Below are 15,921 nucleotides of genomic sequence, written 5' to 3' on the forward strand. Positions count from 1 at the left end.
TTGGCCACAAGGGAGATTCTTCAGTCTTCAGCTTCAGCAGAACGTCGAAGGTCCAGAGTTTCGTGTCAAGTTTCGATTCCAGGATTAATCTACAGTCTCAGGACTCAGTTCCTACTTTTATACAACTAAAAGGGGCTGGATTACTTTCTAGGTCCCTCCTATGGGTGGGACCAGGAAGGGGGGTGGTTACACCCCCTTTCCTTTGTCCAGTTTCACGCTAGAGCTGGGGCTGGAGTGCCCCAGCAACCAGTTTGAACTGGGGTATGCATGGAGCACCTAGTGTGCCCCAGGCAGTGTCTCAATGTATTCAGCCCTCCCTGTCCCAATACACAAAGTCCTGTCTGGGGTTGTGCTCGCACCTCTCCAGGCAGGAAACCTATTGTCAACGACATGTTTAGATAAAGCCAAACCAAAGTTAGCATTTAACCGCGAGGTTCATAATGCACTTATATGGTATTGCAATATCATAGAACAGCTATAAGGGTATGGTTCCGAAAGCTGCAGACAGGCTCAGCTCATGCTAGAGCACCATCTCACACATAACCAAGCACTCTGCCTCCTGGATTGTTAAGGCCTGCCATAGGAGTGACTTATAGGTTACTGTGTGTCTATATATAAGGGTAGATATAGGAACACTATACCTAAGCAAGGGGTGATTACACGACCTTGCCCCAGCTGAGTGATCAGCCAGTTGTGTCTATTTGAGTGGCCAGCCAGGGGTGGCATAATACATGCTGCAGCCCCTGGTAGGCCTTGGTTACACCTATGCCCTGAGTACCTAGGGTACACTTCTACAGGGGCTGACAAGGTGAACCAATTCCCAATTGTGTATGTACCCAGAGTACATGGTCTATATTTAGAGAGAGTGCATCTGGGCTGTGGGTCTGATTGGCAGGCCCACAGCCACATCTAAGTCGAAATCCAGTAAAGCAAAGCAAAAAGTGGGGGTGACCATAGGAAGCAGACCCTACTCTCCTACAGTAACTTGTGCTACAAGAACTATTGACCAAAGGCCACCGATCAGGCAAATGTACACGGTTCATATCACTGTTTGAGCTCTAAGACATATGACTAGGACTGCAAGTGCTCCTCCTGAGGCTAGCAGAGGAACCAGTTCTGATCAGAACGGACAGCATGAGACTTATATTCTACATAGCCATACAAGTCATAACACTGTTCCAACCTCTTTGAGAAGAAGCTCAAATACTACAGGACTCGACCATTTTTCAAGATCACATGGCTGTGGAGCACCTTCCAGGTCGCCAAAACAACTTGTTGAATGCTCTCAGTTGACAGCTATCAGATTGCTAAAGTGGAAACTGCAGCAGGATTACATATTCTGACAATGGGGTCGGCCCATGACATGCTCATAGTTACACCAAACAAGTTAATGCCAGTACTTCAGAAACGATGTTGGGGGGTCGAGTTTAACCCTGCCTCAACACCCACCCCTGTGTATGTCAGGGGAACGGATGTGTGTGTCTGGCGGCCTTCTCACCTACTGTCGGATTTTACTAGACTACACTCGCCCACTAGGAGACTTACGGACACCGTCTCTTCCCTCATGCCGTACTTCTGCATAACAATCACCCCCCTTTAATGGATCATAGCTAACCACAAGATCGCCGCCACAGTGGACCTCACCACGATGTACTTATACTCCTGGACAATAAAACAACTGCCCATCAACCAGACCTTGATCATAGCCCTCATCCGACCTGGATACTGCTCACCCTTCAGGACATTTACCCTGTGAACTTTCTCTCGACCGCTGAGACCTTGCTATCTGACAAATGCCCGGTGGAGCTACCTTGATAGCTAAATAAATAGGGGAAATCGGCTGTGGATTCCCTCCTCTGCCATCACCTACCCAGCCAGTCATTGGACAGACCTTACACCGTCTCCCCTGCCATTTTGTCCCACCTCCCCTTTTCCCTACCCCTTACCCCATTCCGCACTATTTTTTTCTCGTCTTACCAGACCGTGATCATAGCCCTCATCCGACATTGATCAGAACCCCATCCTGCTCACCCATCAGGACATTAATTCTGCGATACTGCCCTTGACTGGTGAGACCTAGCTTTTTGACCGTTGCCCGGTGGAGCTACCTCGATAGCTATAGGGGAGGTAGACTGTGGACCCCCTCCACGGCCGTCACCTACCCAGCTGGTCAGTAGACCGACTTTCCTTCGTCTCTCCTGCGTTATCTCCCTCCTTCTCCCTACACCCCTCCCCCTTACCGCCCTATTTTTCCTTACTCTTTGCTCCTTTAATGTTTTTCATATAATTGATGTAACCTGTATCTGTTATAACTGGGTAATAATGTGAAACCTAATGTAAAGCGCTCTGATACCCACGGGTCTAGCCAGCGCTATATAAAACTCATTAAATAAATAAATAAAATATTTCAGAATCAGATTTTGGCACCCTGGAATGATGGGCAATGTTTTTTCAATCAAAGGGTTCATAATATTTGCACCTTTCCTCAGTTTCTCCTGATTCCATCTGTGCTGCTGGGGAAGGCGAAGACAGAACATTGCACTTTGATCTTCATTGCCTCACCAATACTGGTAGAGCGACCTCCTACAACTGTTAGTATGTCTAGCATTCTCTCTGAAATCTCACTCCTAGCTTCTCTCAAGACACCGCAGAAATACTGCACCGTACCCCCAAACTGCTGAACCTGAGAGCCTGGTATTGGCTGTGAGAAGTTGGCCTGGTATATGATCACTATTCTAGTGAGCACCTTGCACCAGTCCAAACAACCCTTATGGTGATGGTTGTAAAGTTAACCTTGTAGACCAGCTATCCTAGTGGTAGCGTAGACAGAACAGTCTTAGGCTAAAAGACTCTTAAGGACGTGTAAAGCCAGCTGTTTTACCATATGTAACCCCTTGAATACCAAATGCAAAGGACACCACACAGGATATATATAAAATATATATGTATTTATTTACTAACACACTCCTCTGAACTCTTTAAGAGATCAGAGGCCAAAGCACATAACAAGATACTTAGTCAGAATACGTTAAGTTGCACAATTTACGGTTAGGCCCTAGGGGCGAAGCAAACATATATTAAGAAAGTGGTATAAGTACCACGTCACGAGAAAAGGAAAGGCCTAGGGCCTGGGGAATCGCTGGGGCTATACTATCTGAACCTTAGTTTAGAAGTAGGATTCCCACAGGCAACGCGTGCAGTGTCTTTACACACACGCGTGAGTCAATGCAAAGTCAATGGGAACTTAGAAGTTAGATTTAGAAGGATTGAGGACACTTCCGGTTTAGTTAGGAGGAAACAACTAAAAACCTAGACACTTGGATAGTCAATACCCTTGGGAGCACCGAAGTACTCTCGTTACCTCACCCACGGACGGCGGGTGCATAGGAGTGAAGATGTGTCGGCTTTCGTCGTTGAATCCTATGGAGCCTTGGAGAAAGATGCTGCAGGCAACCAGGAGGAAGATGTCCGGGTGGATCCAAGGGTGGATCGAAGATGAAGAGGACCTGAAAGCAGAGGGGACAGAATCTGGGTCACTAGCCAGTGACCGGGTAGAACCAGGATGGAACCAGACGACGTCGAGGAGCAATCAGGTGTTGTCTTGAAGCTTGTCTTAGCAGCCACGTGGACCAGGGGGTGTCGACGACGACTAGCTGCTGGAGACGAGCTGTCCCACGAAGGTTCTCGCAGACGGAGGGGTCGACTTCCGGATTGGAGTCAACAAGCCTTGGCAAAGGCAACCCACGCAGGATACAACAAAATGCTTCTGGTGCAGACCAGCAAGGTCTGAGGCGCCTCACCTTTGCAGGGAGGCACGGGACAGTCTGGAGCAACCAGACCAGTGATGAGATTCAAAAGGATTGTCGTCACAGAGGCTACTAGCCAACGGGCCAGCAACCGGACAACGCCTCGAGCAGAACACAAGCAGAAGGGCCCCACGCAGAACTCGTGGAGTGTGGAGGGCTGATCTTCGGTGCAGGTGGAGCTCGGGTTTGGGGTTTCTCAGTCCCCAGTGCACAGCTTCGAGGATGCCTCAGGAGCTGCACAGTTAGCAAGTTGCAGGCTTTCCAAGATGTCCGGTCCCACGTGTCTCGTCGCCTCCACGTATCTCAGCTGTGCTGCAGTCATGAAGAGAGGGTCAGAGAGGTCTGGAAGTCTGGGTCTTGTCAGGCTCTGTGCTCGGGTTCCGGCGGGAGCGTCGACAAACCAAGCCGTTGATTTGCTGGATGATGCCTGGTTGCCCAGGGTGGTCACTCCTTGGCCACAAGGGAGATTCTTCAGCTTCAGCAGAATGCCGAAGGTCCAGAGTTTTGTGTCAAGTTTCAGTACAGGATTAATCTAAAGTCTCAGGACTCAGCTCCTACCTTTATACAACTAAAAGGGGCTGGATTACTTTCTAGGTCCCTCCTATGGGTGGGACCAGGAAGGGGGGTGGTTACACCACCTCTCCTTTGTCCAGTTTCGCGCCAGAGCTGGGGCTGGAGTGCCCCAGCAACTGGTTTGAACTGGGGTATGCATGGAGCACCTAGTGTGCTCCAGGCAGTGTCTCAATCTATTCAGCCCTCCCTGTCTCAATACACAAAGTCCTGTCTGGGGTGGTGCTCGCACCTCCCCAGGCAGGAAACCTATTGTCCAAATCTCCGTAACTGGAAGGACTCCCTGCAGCAGGAGGTCAGACTTGTGTCGGTGGCAGCAGCGTCCATTTTGTGACGCTGGGGCTCTGGTTAACTTTAACCGGGATAGTCAGTGTGAGAAGTTGGTCTGATATATAGTGCTCACTATTCTAGTGATCACTCTGTATCATTCCAAACAACCCTTATTGATGATTAGTTGTAAGTCAACCTTATTAGACCAGCTATCCTAGTAGCGTGGACAAGAGCAGTCTTTAGGCTAAACTCTAGAGGGCGTGTTAAGCCAGCTGTTTTACCATCACATATACCCCTTGAACACCAAGTGAAAGGACACCACACAAGTTGTTATAAAAATAAAGGATATTTATTAATAACAAGTCTACCCTGAACTCTTTATGAGTCAGGGAGCTAAGCACAATACAAAACTCTTACGAAAATACTGCAAGTTGCACAATTAACACAAATGCCCGAGGGGCACGAAAAACCATATACTCTAAAAGTGGAATGCGAAATACTAGCAGGTAAGTAACACGATCCAGAGGCTTCAGGACCGCTAGGACTACCTTACTGAACCCTCAGGTTAGGAGCAGGAGGCCTAGGGAACTCTGGTGCAGAGTGGGAACTCTTACGTGGGATGCGGGACAAAGTCTATGGATGCTAGTAATTCTAAAGTTACTGTTTCCGGACGAATCCGACTAGGTAGACTAAAAACGAAAAAGGATCTGGACACTAGGATAGTGAACCTGTGCTGGAGCACCGAAATGCTCGAGTTACCTAGCCATGGGACTGCGGCTGCATAGGGTTCAAATGACGTAGGGAATCCTCGTTGTAGTCTATGGAGCCTGAAAGAAGATGTTGCTGGCAGGCGACCAGTGAAGATGTTCGGTGTGATCCAAGGCTGGATCAGTGAAGGAGACGACCTGAAAGCAGAGGGGACTCAGTTCTCAATCACTAGCCAGTGATTGTGTGGGCACCAGGATGGCACCGGATGAAGTCGACGGCGATCAGGTGAGTGGGTGACGCTGGACTCTGCAGTCACACGGGCGAGGAGGTGTTGTCGGCGTCCAGGCTGGAGGTGCGAGCTGTCCCACGATGGTGTCTGCTGTCGGCGATGCTGGATCCAAGATTGGAGCAACAAACCTTGGCAAAAGCAAGCCCACGCGGTGGAGTCAAAATGGCGTCTGGAGTGGACCAGGAGGGTCCAGGGCACTTCTTGTTGGACAAGGAGCAAGGGCCAGTCTAGAGGATCTAGACCAGCGCTGAAAACGTCGTGGTACGTCGTCAGGAGGGCCACTAGCCGACGGGCAAGTGACCGGACAAAGTGGCAAGCAGCAAAGAAGCAGAAGGGCCCCACGCAGATCTCGTGGAGGCTGGGGGGCTGGACTTCGGTGCTGGAGCTGCTCAGGGTTGGGGCTTCTCAAACCCCAGTGCACCCACTCGAGGATCCCTCGGCGGTCGTGCTGGTTAAGCGTCGTGCAGGTTTTGAAGATAGCCGGTCCCACGGGTCTCGTCACACCCACGAATCTCAGCTGGGCAGATGATGCAGGTAGAGGTCAGAGATGGTAGGGAATCCGGGTCTCGTCGAGCTGGTCAGTCTTGATCCGGAGGATGGACGTGCAGCAAACCGCAAGCGCTTAGGTGGTGCCTGCTGGTGCAGGGTGGCTACTCCTTAGCCACAAGGGAGAGTCTTCCGAGAATTACAAGAGTTCCTTTCGTGGAAAGTAGTTCAAGTTTCAAGATTATCCAATTTGGGAAGGGTGCCCGCTCCTACCTTTATTCTAAAAAAAGGGGCTGGCACGCGACTAGGTCCTGCCCATGGGTGGGACCAGGAGGGGGGTGGTTACACCCCTCTCCTTTGTCCGGTTTCTCCCCAGCTCAGGGGCTGGTGTGCCCCTGGAACTGGTTTGAGCCGGCATATGCACAGTGAGCAGCGGGGTGCCACTTGCAGTCACCTTCCTCTCAGCCCTGCCTACCTGGGATACACAAAATCCTGTCTGGGATGTTGCTGGCAACGCCCCTGACAGGAAACCCTTTGTCCAGGCCTCCCTCGCTGGAAGGACTCCCAGCAGCAGGAGGTCAGACTTGTGTCTGTGGTGGCAGCATCCATTTTGTGATGCTGAGGCTTGAGTTAACTTTAACCGGGGTTCACAGTTACATACATGTCGTGCCCCTCTAGAAGGGTGGAATGCTAACCCCGTCGCCAGAATTGGCGAGGGGTTAGTATTCCAATTCGTATGACACCTTACTCGACATGTTTTGATAATGCTATGCCAAAGTTAGCATTTGACCGCGAGGTTCATAATGCACTTAAGAGTATATGGTATAGCGTTATCATGGAACAGCTATATGGACTTGGTTCCGCAAGCTGCAAACGGGCTCAGCTCATGCCAGAGCACCATCTCACATAATTCCAAGCACTCTGCCTTCAGGATTGATAAGGCCTGCCATAGGAGTGACTGATAGAAATATATGTGTCCATTTTAGGGTTAGATATAGGAATACTATATCTAAAGCAAAGGGTGATTACACCACCTTGCCCCAGCTGTCGTGCAGCCAGTTGTGTCAGATTTGGGTGGCCAGCCAGGGGTGGCATAGTACATGCTGCAGCCCCTGGTAGGCCCTGAGTGCACCTATGTCCTGGGTACCTAAGGTACACTGTACAGGGACTGATAAGGTGACCCAGTATCCAATTGGATATGTACCTAAGGTACATGGAGTCCATTTTAACAAAGAGAGCAGGAAGCCTGGGGTCCTGAATAGCAGGATCCCAGGCCAACTAAGTCAAAAACCAGGAAAAAAAGTTGGGGTAACCATAGTCAGATATCCACCTTCCTACACGTCCTGCCAGATGAAAAAGGGCTATGACCCAGCGAGCTAACCACATATCACATTTTTCCCTTACTTTCATCCATGCTGAACAGCAACTGTGATGTTATACAACATGGCTAAAAGACATTTACAAAGTGTATAGCTCTCATATAGGCCAGACCTATTGGCTTTGCCAATGCTTGTTTTATATTGAGAGGTGTTCTTGAATAATATCGGTTTGCAAATCATAAGTTTATGCTTTATTAAAAAAAATGTATTGGAGTGCTTTGTTTGTTTTTCTGCATTATACAAAGAAGGAGCTTAGCATTTTAGACTAATCAGTTGCTCTTTTTTTCCTTCAGTTTTGCCTACCAATCTGATTCCTCCTAATACTCCAAGTCCACCTGTCTCCACAGCGAGTGTTACTTCTGAGATGAGAGCAAGTCCACAGCTGCCTGCATCTGTTATGATGCCAGCAAACACATTGACCTCAGCCCCCACAAGTGCAATAGTAAAACCCTTGATGGCTCAGACGGCGTCACTACCAGGTTACTCTTTTCCAGCAACAGGCCAAGTTCAGCAGAGACTTCTCTTGTCTCCAGATATGCAAGCTAGATTACCAAGTAAGTTGGCATATTTATTTTTTAATGTTTATTGGTTTCAGTAAGCATAATGACAATTCAAATAAATGCAATTCGAATAGCAATATTGAGGAATTAACAAACCCCCTTCCCACTCCCCCAAAAGGACAGGCGACAGTGCATCATGCATTTGGAGTATACTGTACATCTTAGACAAACGTGAGTGGAGGATCAGAAACATATTAAAGGATAGGACTTCACATAATAAAGCAACTCTCCCCATACAGTAAGGGCTCATACCAAACAGTTTGTCAAATCCGGATGTGTGAGCAAATATGCAGTAAGAGGTGCCTAGAAAGCCCTTGGACGTGAGGCTTCAGGTAGTTCTTCAGCATGAATCTCCAATTGATCCCTACAATAAAGTAAATCACTGACTCATTTTTACATAGTTGGAGTGGTTTTCGCTTCCCAGCATAGCGCAACAGCTCTTTTTTTTTTTTTTGCAGAGTTTTATATAGCGCGAACTAGACCCGAATCAGGTATCAGAGCGCTTTACATATTTTTCCGGTTACATTACATTTTACGTTTCCAGTTACTTTCATTTTAGGCACAAGGAGATTAAGTGATTTGCCCAGAATCACAGGAGGTTTTGGCGTCGTTACCGAGACTCGAACCCAGATTCCGAGGTCGAGCGCCCTAGCCGTTAGGCCAACTCCTCTCCCCCAAACTCCTCTTGGGTGGAAATTGCAACTATCCGTCTATTACATGGCTTTAAGTTTTTCACACATCCAAGCAAGCGGAGTTCAGGTGTACAGTTCACCGGTTCCAGCACAATATCAGTGAGTACACTCACCATCTCGGACCAAAATGCAAGTATGCCAGCACACATCCAGGCTACATGTAGGAAATCAGCATCAGCATGTCCACACCGCACACGATTAGCAGACTCGCGCCGACCATACTTACTAAGTTGCAGAGGGGTATAATAAAGTTGATGTCAATATTTAAAGTGGAAAATACAGAGTTTACAATTCGCCGTGAGGCGACCAGTTCGCTCACAGCAAGTTTTCCAAATGTCCAAATGTCCAGTGTAAGAACAGGCCCCAGTGCAGTCTGCCATCTATCAAAGGAAGGTTGCTTCCCCAAATTCCTGCTCCCATAGGGAGGCAGTGTGTAAATTGGTGATTAGGCCCTTACGCCCCCAAGCCTAGCCTGCAGTGCCAGCAGAGTCACAAGTTCATCCGGGTAATCTGGGTAAATGGTTCTAACAGCCTGCTGGACTCTGACATATATGAACCTTAACATGAATCCACAAACTGTAGCCCCTGTACATCTAGCAATGACCTGAACAGACCCTTTTTATACAGATCCCCCATCTGGGATATACCTACAGCTGCTAGCTCCCACTGTGCGGACTTCTCCCTTGCCGCATAAATGTCAGAGTGCGAGGCCAGTGGCAATAGCGGGCATTCAAATATGAGAGCCGCGCCCTTTTTGCAAGCATCTTCCAAGCCCATGTAGTGCATAGCACTGGGTTAATTTCAGTCGTATGGCCTCCCGAACCCCCGGAAAGTGTTGGTGCCTGCAGAGGCAATGGGAGAGCAGCATCAGATTTAATAGCGAGATGAAGTTGAAAATGACAATAGTGTGCAAACTGTGCTTGCGCGCACAAATATAGTCGGAGGTCAGGAGCCTCAAACCCACCCCGGTCAAATGGCTGTACCAAAACATCCCAACTGCATCGAGGCTTCTTCCCACCCCACACAAATGTAAGGATTGCGAATTGGAGTGTCTGAAATATCACTTTCGCGCTTTCCTCTCTGAACGCTGACGGCTTCCTGTGAGCTTCGAAAACGATCAGTTCAGTTTTAGAGCTGGAGGCCGCTATGTAGCTAATTGTTTAAGTGACTCTTTCTTTTCATTTATGACACTTATCGTTGAATCGCGTTTTATGCCCAGATTACGCTGTAGATTGAATGTAATTACAGTACTGTAGCTTTCTCATTCTGCATTGTTGCACCGCTAATATGCGTGATCACCTCTCACCAAATGTTACTCACCATTTCCATGATGTCCTCCGACGCCGCTCCCTTGTTGCAAGCAGTCTTCCAGCAAGAAGGGTGATAGCATTGACTCGTGATGTAACTAAATACTTTACGCTGAATCATCTTCACATTGCTTTCTATTGCTCTCCTGGCCAATTCTTGTTTATTTATATAGCACTTTCCATCCCTGCCGAGGGTCCTCGCACCTAGTTTGAACATTCCCCCAAGTTGGAAAACGAGAGATTTGACTTTTAAGCTGGGGTTCAAGTGAACCCCCCCATCATCCCCCCCCCCCTGCCCCCAAAACAGCTTTTCATATCCTGCTTGGAGAACCTGGTGACACCGTTAGGTTTCTGTAAACCCATGACTGTTACAGAATTCTGTTATCTTATACTCCTGCTTTGAAAGAGCTTTATGCAACTCTGAGGCAATCTCAAATCACTAGGCTCGTGCGCAAGGCAGGTGGAACTGAAGTACCCGGGACATTAGAAACTGTCTAGGACATTGGGTTTAGACGTTTCGATGACGTGTGTAGTTTTACATTCCACGTGCACACCGACTGATGTCTGGAGATTATCTTGCAGGCAGGCCTCTCGGGAAAGAAGGGCGTCACTGCGGGGCGGGTCTTGTCAGAGTGAGGTCAGAGGGCAAGGCTGCTGCCGCACAAGACCTGTTGTTTACAGTCAATGCTGCGCATTACCGAGCCACAGAAATCCTGCTCGTAGTATCTGAAAGAAACAGGTTAGTATTAGATTCTTTACTTTCGAATATCCCCAGGCGTCAGACTGGATCCGGAAATTTTTGCGTAGCAGTACCCTTGCGCGTCGGTAGGCGTTGTCTGCGGCTCCGCGTCCGTCGTCGGCTTCGTGGGCGCCGTGATGACGTCGTCGGGGTACTTAGATGCCGCCTCCGCGCGCTGACATCAGTTCTTCTTTTTTCCGCGCCAGCAGCGCAGATCCGGAAAAAGTGGTACCTTGGTCATTTTTTGACTAAACTTTTTACGATCCCTTTTGATAATTTTTCGAGTCTTCGACTCCGAACGGCGCCGGTAGGGATGCCAGGTTTTAAGCCCTGTGAGGACTTCGAACGACTGATGTCGGTCACCGAACCTCACCGCCGGTGCCTCCACTGTCTCGGCGTCGACCATGACGACAAGACCTGCTCCGACTGCCGGGCCCTGACTTTGAAAGCTAGGCGGGAGCGGTCCCACAAGCGACTCGAGCTCCGGCAGTCGGCATCGCGCCGCGAAAGGTCCCGGTCCGGATGGAGGTCGAGGGACCGGTTGCGGGGTCGGAGCCATCATAGCTCCGGGAGTCGACATCACTCCTCAGGTTCGAAGTAGTCCGGTAAGCACAAGAAGTGGAAGAGACGTCATCGCTCTTCCGACTCCCCCCGACGCTCGCGCAACGCGGCCGGGGGTTCGGGTGACACCGCCCAAGCGGCTCTGTCGGAGTCGCGGACGTCGCGTCCTGCCCCATACCCTCCGGTCTCTGGGCAACACACGACTTCGGAGGAGATCGAGCGCTTCCTCATGGCCATGAGGTCTCACTCCTCCAGTGGGCTCCGCGGCGTCTTCGGGCCCAGCGGACTCGTCTGGGGTCCCTAGCGGGTCGGGGGCTTCGGCCCCAACGCCGGCGGGTGCTTCGGCCCCGACGTTGCCGGCGCCTTCGGGCTCGGCGCCGCAGGGCCCCGCTGGATCCGCTTCTGGGTCCGGGTCATCGCCGGTTGACCTGACAACCTCACCGGCTCCGGTCCCTCAGGTGTCACCTCCGGCGCCGTCTTCGGGCACCGCCGTCCCCGATGCCTCCCTCGATCCGGTGCCGGAGCGCGACGCTCTCGACGCCGCTGTCGGAGTTTTACTTCAATGAACCAGCCCCATCAATTGACAACCCTGAGTATCAGGAGATGGGTGATGAGGAGTGTTGGGAGGGGTCTGAGGACCCTCAGACACGGGAGTGTCAGTCCCAGGAGGACTGGACAGGTGGACTTGGGGATGCCAGTGGTCTGGACACCTCGCCAGACACTGGTTTTGTCTCACCTCGAACCGTGGCTACGGAGGAGGGGGCAACCTACAGTGTGGTGTTGACGCGGGCGGCCAAGGCCTTGAGCTCCCCGTCGCGGCCTTGACCGACGTTCTTATGGGCACTTGGTCCAGGCCCGCTACAGGTTCGCCTGTAGATAGGAACGTGGCCAGACGCCACCGCCCGGCCCCGGGCGACCCTTGTGTTCGAGGCATGTGGGCTGCTAAATTCATATCTGTAGCATAGATCGCCGCCTAGTGTTGGGTCCGGATGATTGCACATTGTTGTCCTGTAAGATTCTTCGAAGTATCACGAGATAGGTGGCTCCTCCCCTGGACTACAGTGCGCATGGGCATCGACTCCATCCCCAGATTGTTTTTTTCCGCCATTGGGTTCGGATGTGATTTCGACGTCTCCTGTTCGGAATCGTGATAGAACCTTTTAAAGGCCAAAAGGCCTTCTTTGCACCGTCGGTATTGTTTGCGTTCGGTCCCGTCTATCTTCCAGCTCGTGGAGTCGGATATCCGGGGGGTCGTGTGACTCTTCGGTGATCGGGGCCTGGTCGACGCAGCAAGTCTTCGACGGCATGGAACGGAGTCCGTTCAAGAAATGTCCCGTGTGTGGATCCAAGTACCCACACATTGACGTCCATCCTGTGTGCAACAAGTGCCTGTCGCCGGACCACGACGAGGCCAACTGTATGGCCTGTTCAAGATTTCGATCGAAGAAGACGATCAAGCTTCGGCGCGTGGCGCGCCTAGAGGCCCAGCGATCGGCTCCTGCACCGGTGGACATCTTTGACGACCCCGAAGCAGACAAGCAAGTGCGTCACCTGCAGATTTCACCTACACCGGTGGAGGTCGAGTCCGACTACGGAGCGGACGACCACGGTCAAGACATTGAGGAAATCGTCGAAAGGTAGGGGACGACGAAGAAGCATATGGGGCCATGGAAGATAGCTCGGAGGAAGAACTATGCCCCGTTCGTACTCTTACAAAGGCTCAGGTCACGGGATCGCCACACGGCCTTACCCAAGACCTTACACCTCACTCCACGGGCCCGCCTTCCGGCCCGGCTACGGAGACCTCCGCGGAGCCGCCATTGTTGAAATCGAAACCGAAACTGAAACCCTTGGTGTCGACGAAAACAAAGATGGCTGAAACGCCATCGAAACCGGAGACGTCTGCTCCACCATCGACGCCGTCGTCTTCGGGGGCCTCCAAGCCAATGAAAGCTGTCGACCGGGCAAAGGTGCCGAAGGTGGTCAAGGAGCCGAGCTCGAAGAAGGCCGTCGAGCCGGTGTCAACCCAGGCGGACAAGCCGACATCCAAGAAGGCTGTCGAGCCTACATCGGGAAAGTCTGTTGCGCCAAAGACCAAGGGGCCCGTCGAGGCAAAGTCGGTGAAGGGCGCGGAGCAAAGGTCTGGGGTCGTGACACCTAAAGGAAAACCTGTCGATCCGAACGTCTGCGGCCGTGGACAGTGATCGAAGCGCACCGGTCAAAGGTGCTCCTGCGCCTCGACCAGACAAACACAAGTCATCCACGCTCTGGTCTTCCCCTGGGGGCGGACCGAGGACATCGGTTGGGTCGACGAAACCGTCCGCTTCCTTTACGAAGCAGGTCTCAGACTCCCTCAAGCGCCTTAAGGACAAGGCTTTGGCATCGGAACCGAAGACTCCTTCCGCACCAAAGCCAGCGGACCCACCGAAAAGCACCTCGGCGCCGATCCTCTACACGTTACCGCCTAACGTGGCGCCGAAGGCCTTTGCACCGCGGTCGGTGCCCAAAGACACTGTGTCGAAGTCAACTCACCCGGCTGGGACTTTGGGTCATCGACATCCATTAGTTGAAGAATGGTCGGAGCATTTCATCGATGCCGACACCGGGAAACTCACGCTATACAAGAGGAAAATAACTTCACAGCCTTTGGAGTCGTTTACAATCCCTCTGAAGCGAAAGAAACCTGCACCAGAAACACCAGTTCTGGTTGAGCAGATTCTTCCACAGCCTAGGAGGAGTGCAACACCTTCACCCACATACTCTGATGGGGATGAAGGGGAGCAGGATGAGGAGTACAATTTTCCTGCACATGCAGAGCCTGATGAGCAGCAGGACTCATGGATGGACACAGGTGATCAAGGGGACCAGCAAACGGTCCAGGATCCTCAGATTTATAACGTCAAGCCGTCTCCCACTGAAGATTCTGTGGCATTTAATGCCTTGATTGAACGGGCAGCTACAAACCATAAAGTGGAAATGCATGCTGACCCCGTGGAGGTGGACTTCCTTTTTGACACTTTCTCTACTGCTGAAAAGACTGTCAAGACTCTCCCAATGTTGAAAGGGAAGCATGCGGCAGACATTTTCAAGGAACCCACGAGATCAAGGGTTGTCAACCCAAGAATTGAGAAGAAATACAGACCGGCACCTGGCGACCCGACCTACATAAGGGGCCAGTTGCCTTTGGACTCTTTGGTGTTCTCTAATGCCCGCAAGAGGGCAAACTCCCAAACAATGGGTGAAGCTCCTCCCCCAGACAAAGAGTCAAAAGTGCTGGAGGCATCTGGGAAGAGGGTAGCAGCTCAGGCGGCCAACATCTGGCGCATCTCAAACACGCAGGCTCTGTTGGCCAGATACGATAGGGCACACTGACACCCTAGAGCAGCTGTTACAACACCTTCCAGACCAGTTTAAAGAGGGAGCTGAAATGCTTATCCAGGAGGGGAAGCTCATCTCCAACGCTGCTATAAAGTGTGCGCTAGATGTTGCGGACACAGCAGCGAGAGCAATCAACACTAGCGTAATGTTGAGGCGTCAGGCATGGCTCAGCATCTTGGGATTCAAGCCAGAGATACAGACTACTATCCTCAACCAGCCCGTTAATCCAGACAGGTTATTTGGTCCAGAGGTAGACACCACCCTGGAGAAGATCAAGAAAGATACCGAGACTGCCAAGTCCATGGGAGCTCTCCAGTCACAACAATTTAGAGGGAACACTTTTCGTCGCTCAGGCAATCGAGGTGTTAACAGAGTGCACATGTCGCAGCAGACGCCATTCACTAAAAGTGGTGCGCAATCCTCCTACAGAAAGCAGGGCAGAGGTGGATACAGAGGAAACAGTGCCAAGGGTAGAGGCAGAGGCAACAACAGTTCCTGTTCCTCTGCCACCAACAAACAGTGACTCCCTGTCACTGCCCCCCGACCATCCAACACCTGTCGGGGGGAGACTCCAACAGTTCCTGCCAGTCTGGAAGTCCATCACCACAGACAGGTGGGTCAGGAAACTTATCCAGTTCGGCTATTGTTTGGAGCTGACATCCACTCCACTAACCATACCCCCAAAACACCGTCCTATGTCAGCAGAGCACTTGCACTTATTGCAGCAGGAGGTTCTGGTGATGCTGCAAAAAGGCGCAATAGAGCTTGTGCCAGTGGAGGAAGAAGGCACAGGGGTTTATTCCCTGTACTTCTTGATCCCAAAAAAGGCCGGCTCACTCAGACCGATTCTAGACCTACGCCCCTTGAACCAGTACATTCTTTCGGAACACTTCCACATGTTGACACTGCAGCAAGTTCTTCCCTTGTTACAACGGGGAGACTTCCTCGCAACCTTAGACCTCAAGGATGCTTACTTTCACCTACCACTCCACCCATCCCACAGAAAGTACCTCCAGTTCACCATCCAAAACCGGCATTACCAGATCAAGGTACTCCCCTTCGGAGTGACCACTGCTCCCAGAGTGTTCACGAAATGTCTGGCGACCGTGGCGGCGCACCTCCGGAGACAGAGTATACATGTCTACCCTTATCTGGACGACTGGCTCGTTCAGGCAA

At 51.2% G+C, this 15,921-nt stretch overlaps 1 protein-coding gene across 4 annotated transcripts in view; it reads left to right on the forward strand.

Annotated features, from left to right (window-relative positions):
- SRCAP (Snf2 related CREBBP activator protein) overlaps positions 1-15,921 on the forward strand; it is a 1,816,344-nt gene that overhangs the window by 1,002,149 nt on the left and 798,274 nt on the right. For all 4 annotated transcript variants that reach the window (XM_078652845.1, XM_078652844.1, XM_078652847.1 and 1 more), the window contains one exon: positions 7,802-8,062. In XM_078652845.1, the coding sequence (XP_078508971.1) occupies positions 7,802-8,062 (261 nt within the window). The remainder of the gene's footprint in view (positions 1-7,801; positions 8,063-15,921) is intronic.

The sequence above is a fragment of the Lissotriton helveticus genome, chromosome 7 (assembly GCF_964261635.1).
Source record: "Lissotriton helveticus chromosome 7, aLisHel1.1, whole genome shotgun sequence".
In the NCBI taxonomy this organism is placed as follows: domain Eukaryota; kingdom Metazoa; phylum Chordata; class Amphibia; order Caudata; family Salamandridae; genus Lissotriton; species Lissotriton helveticus.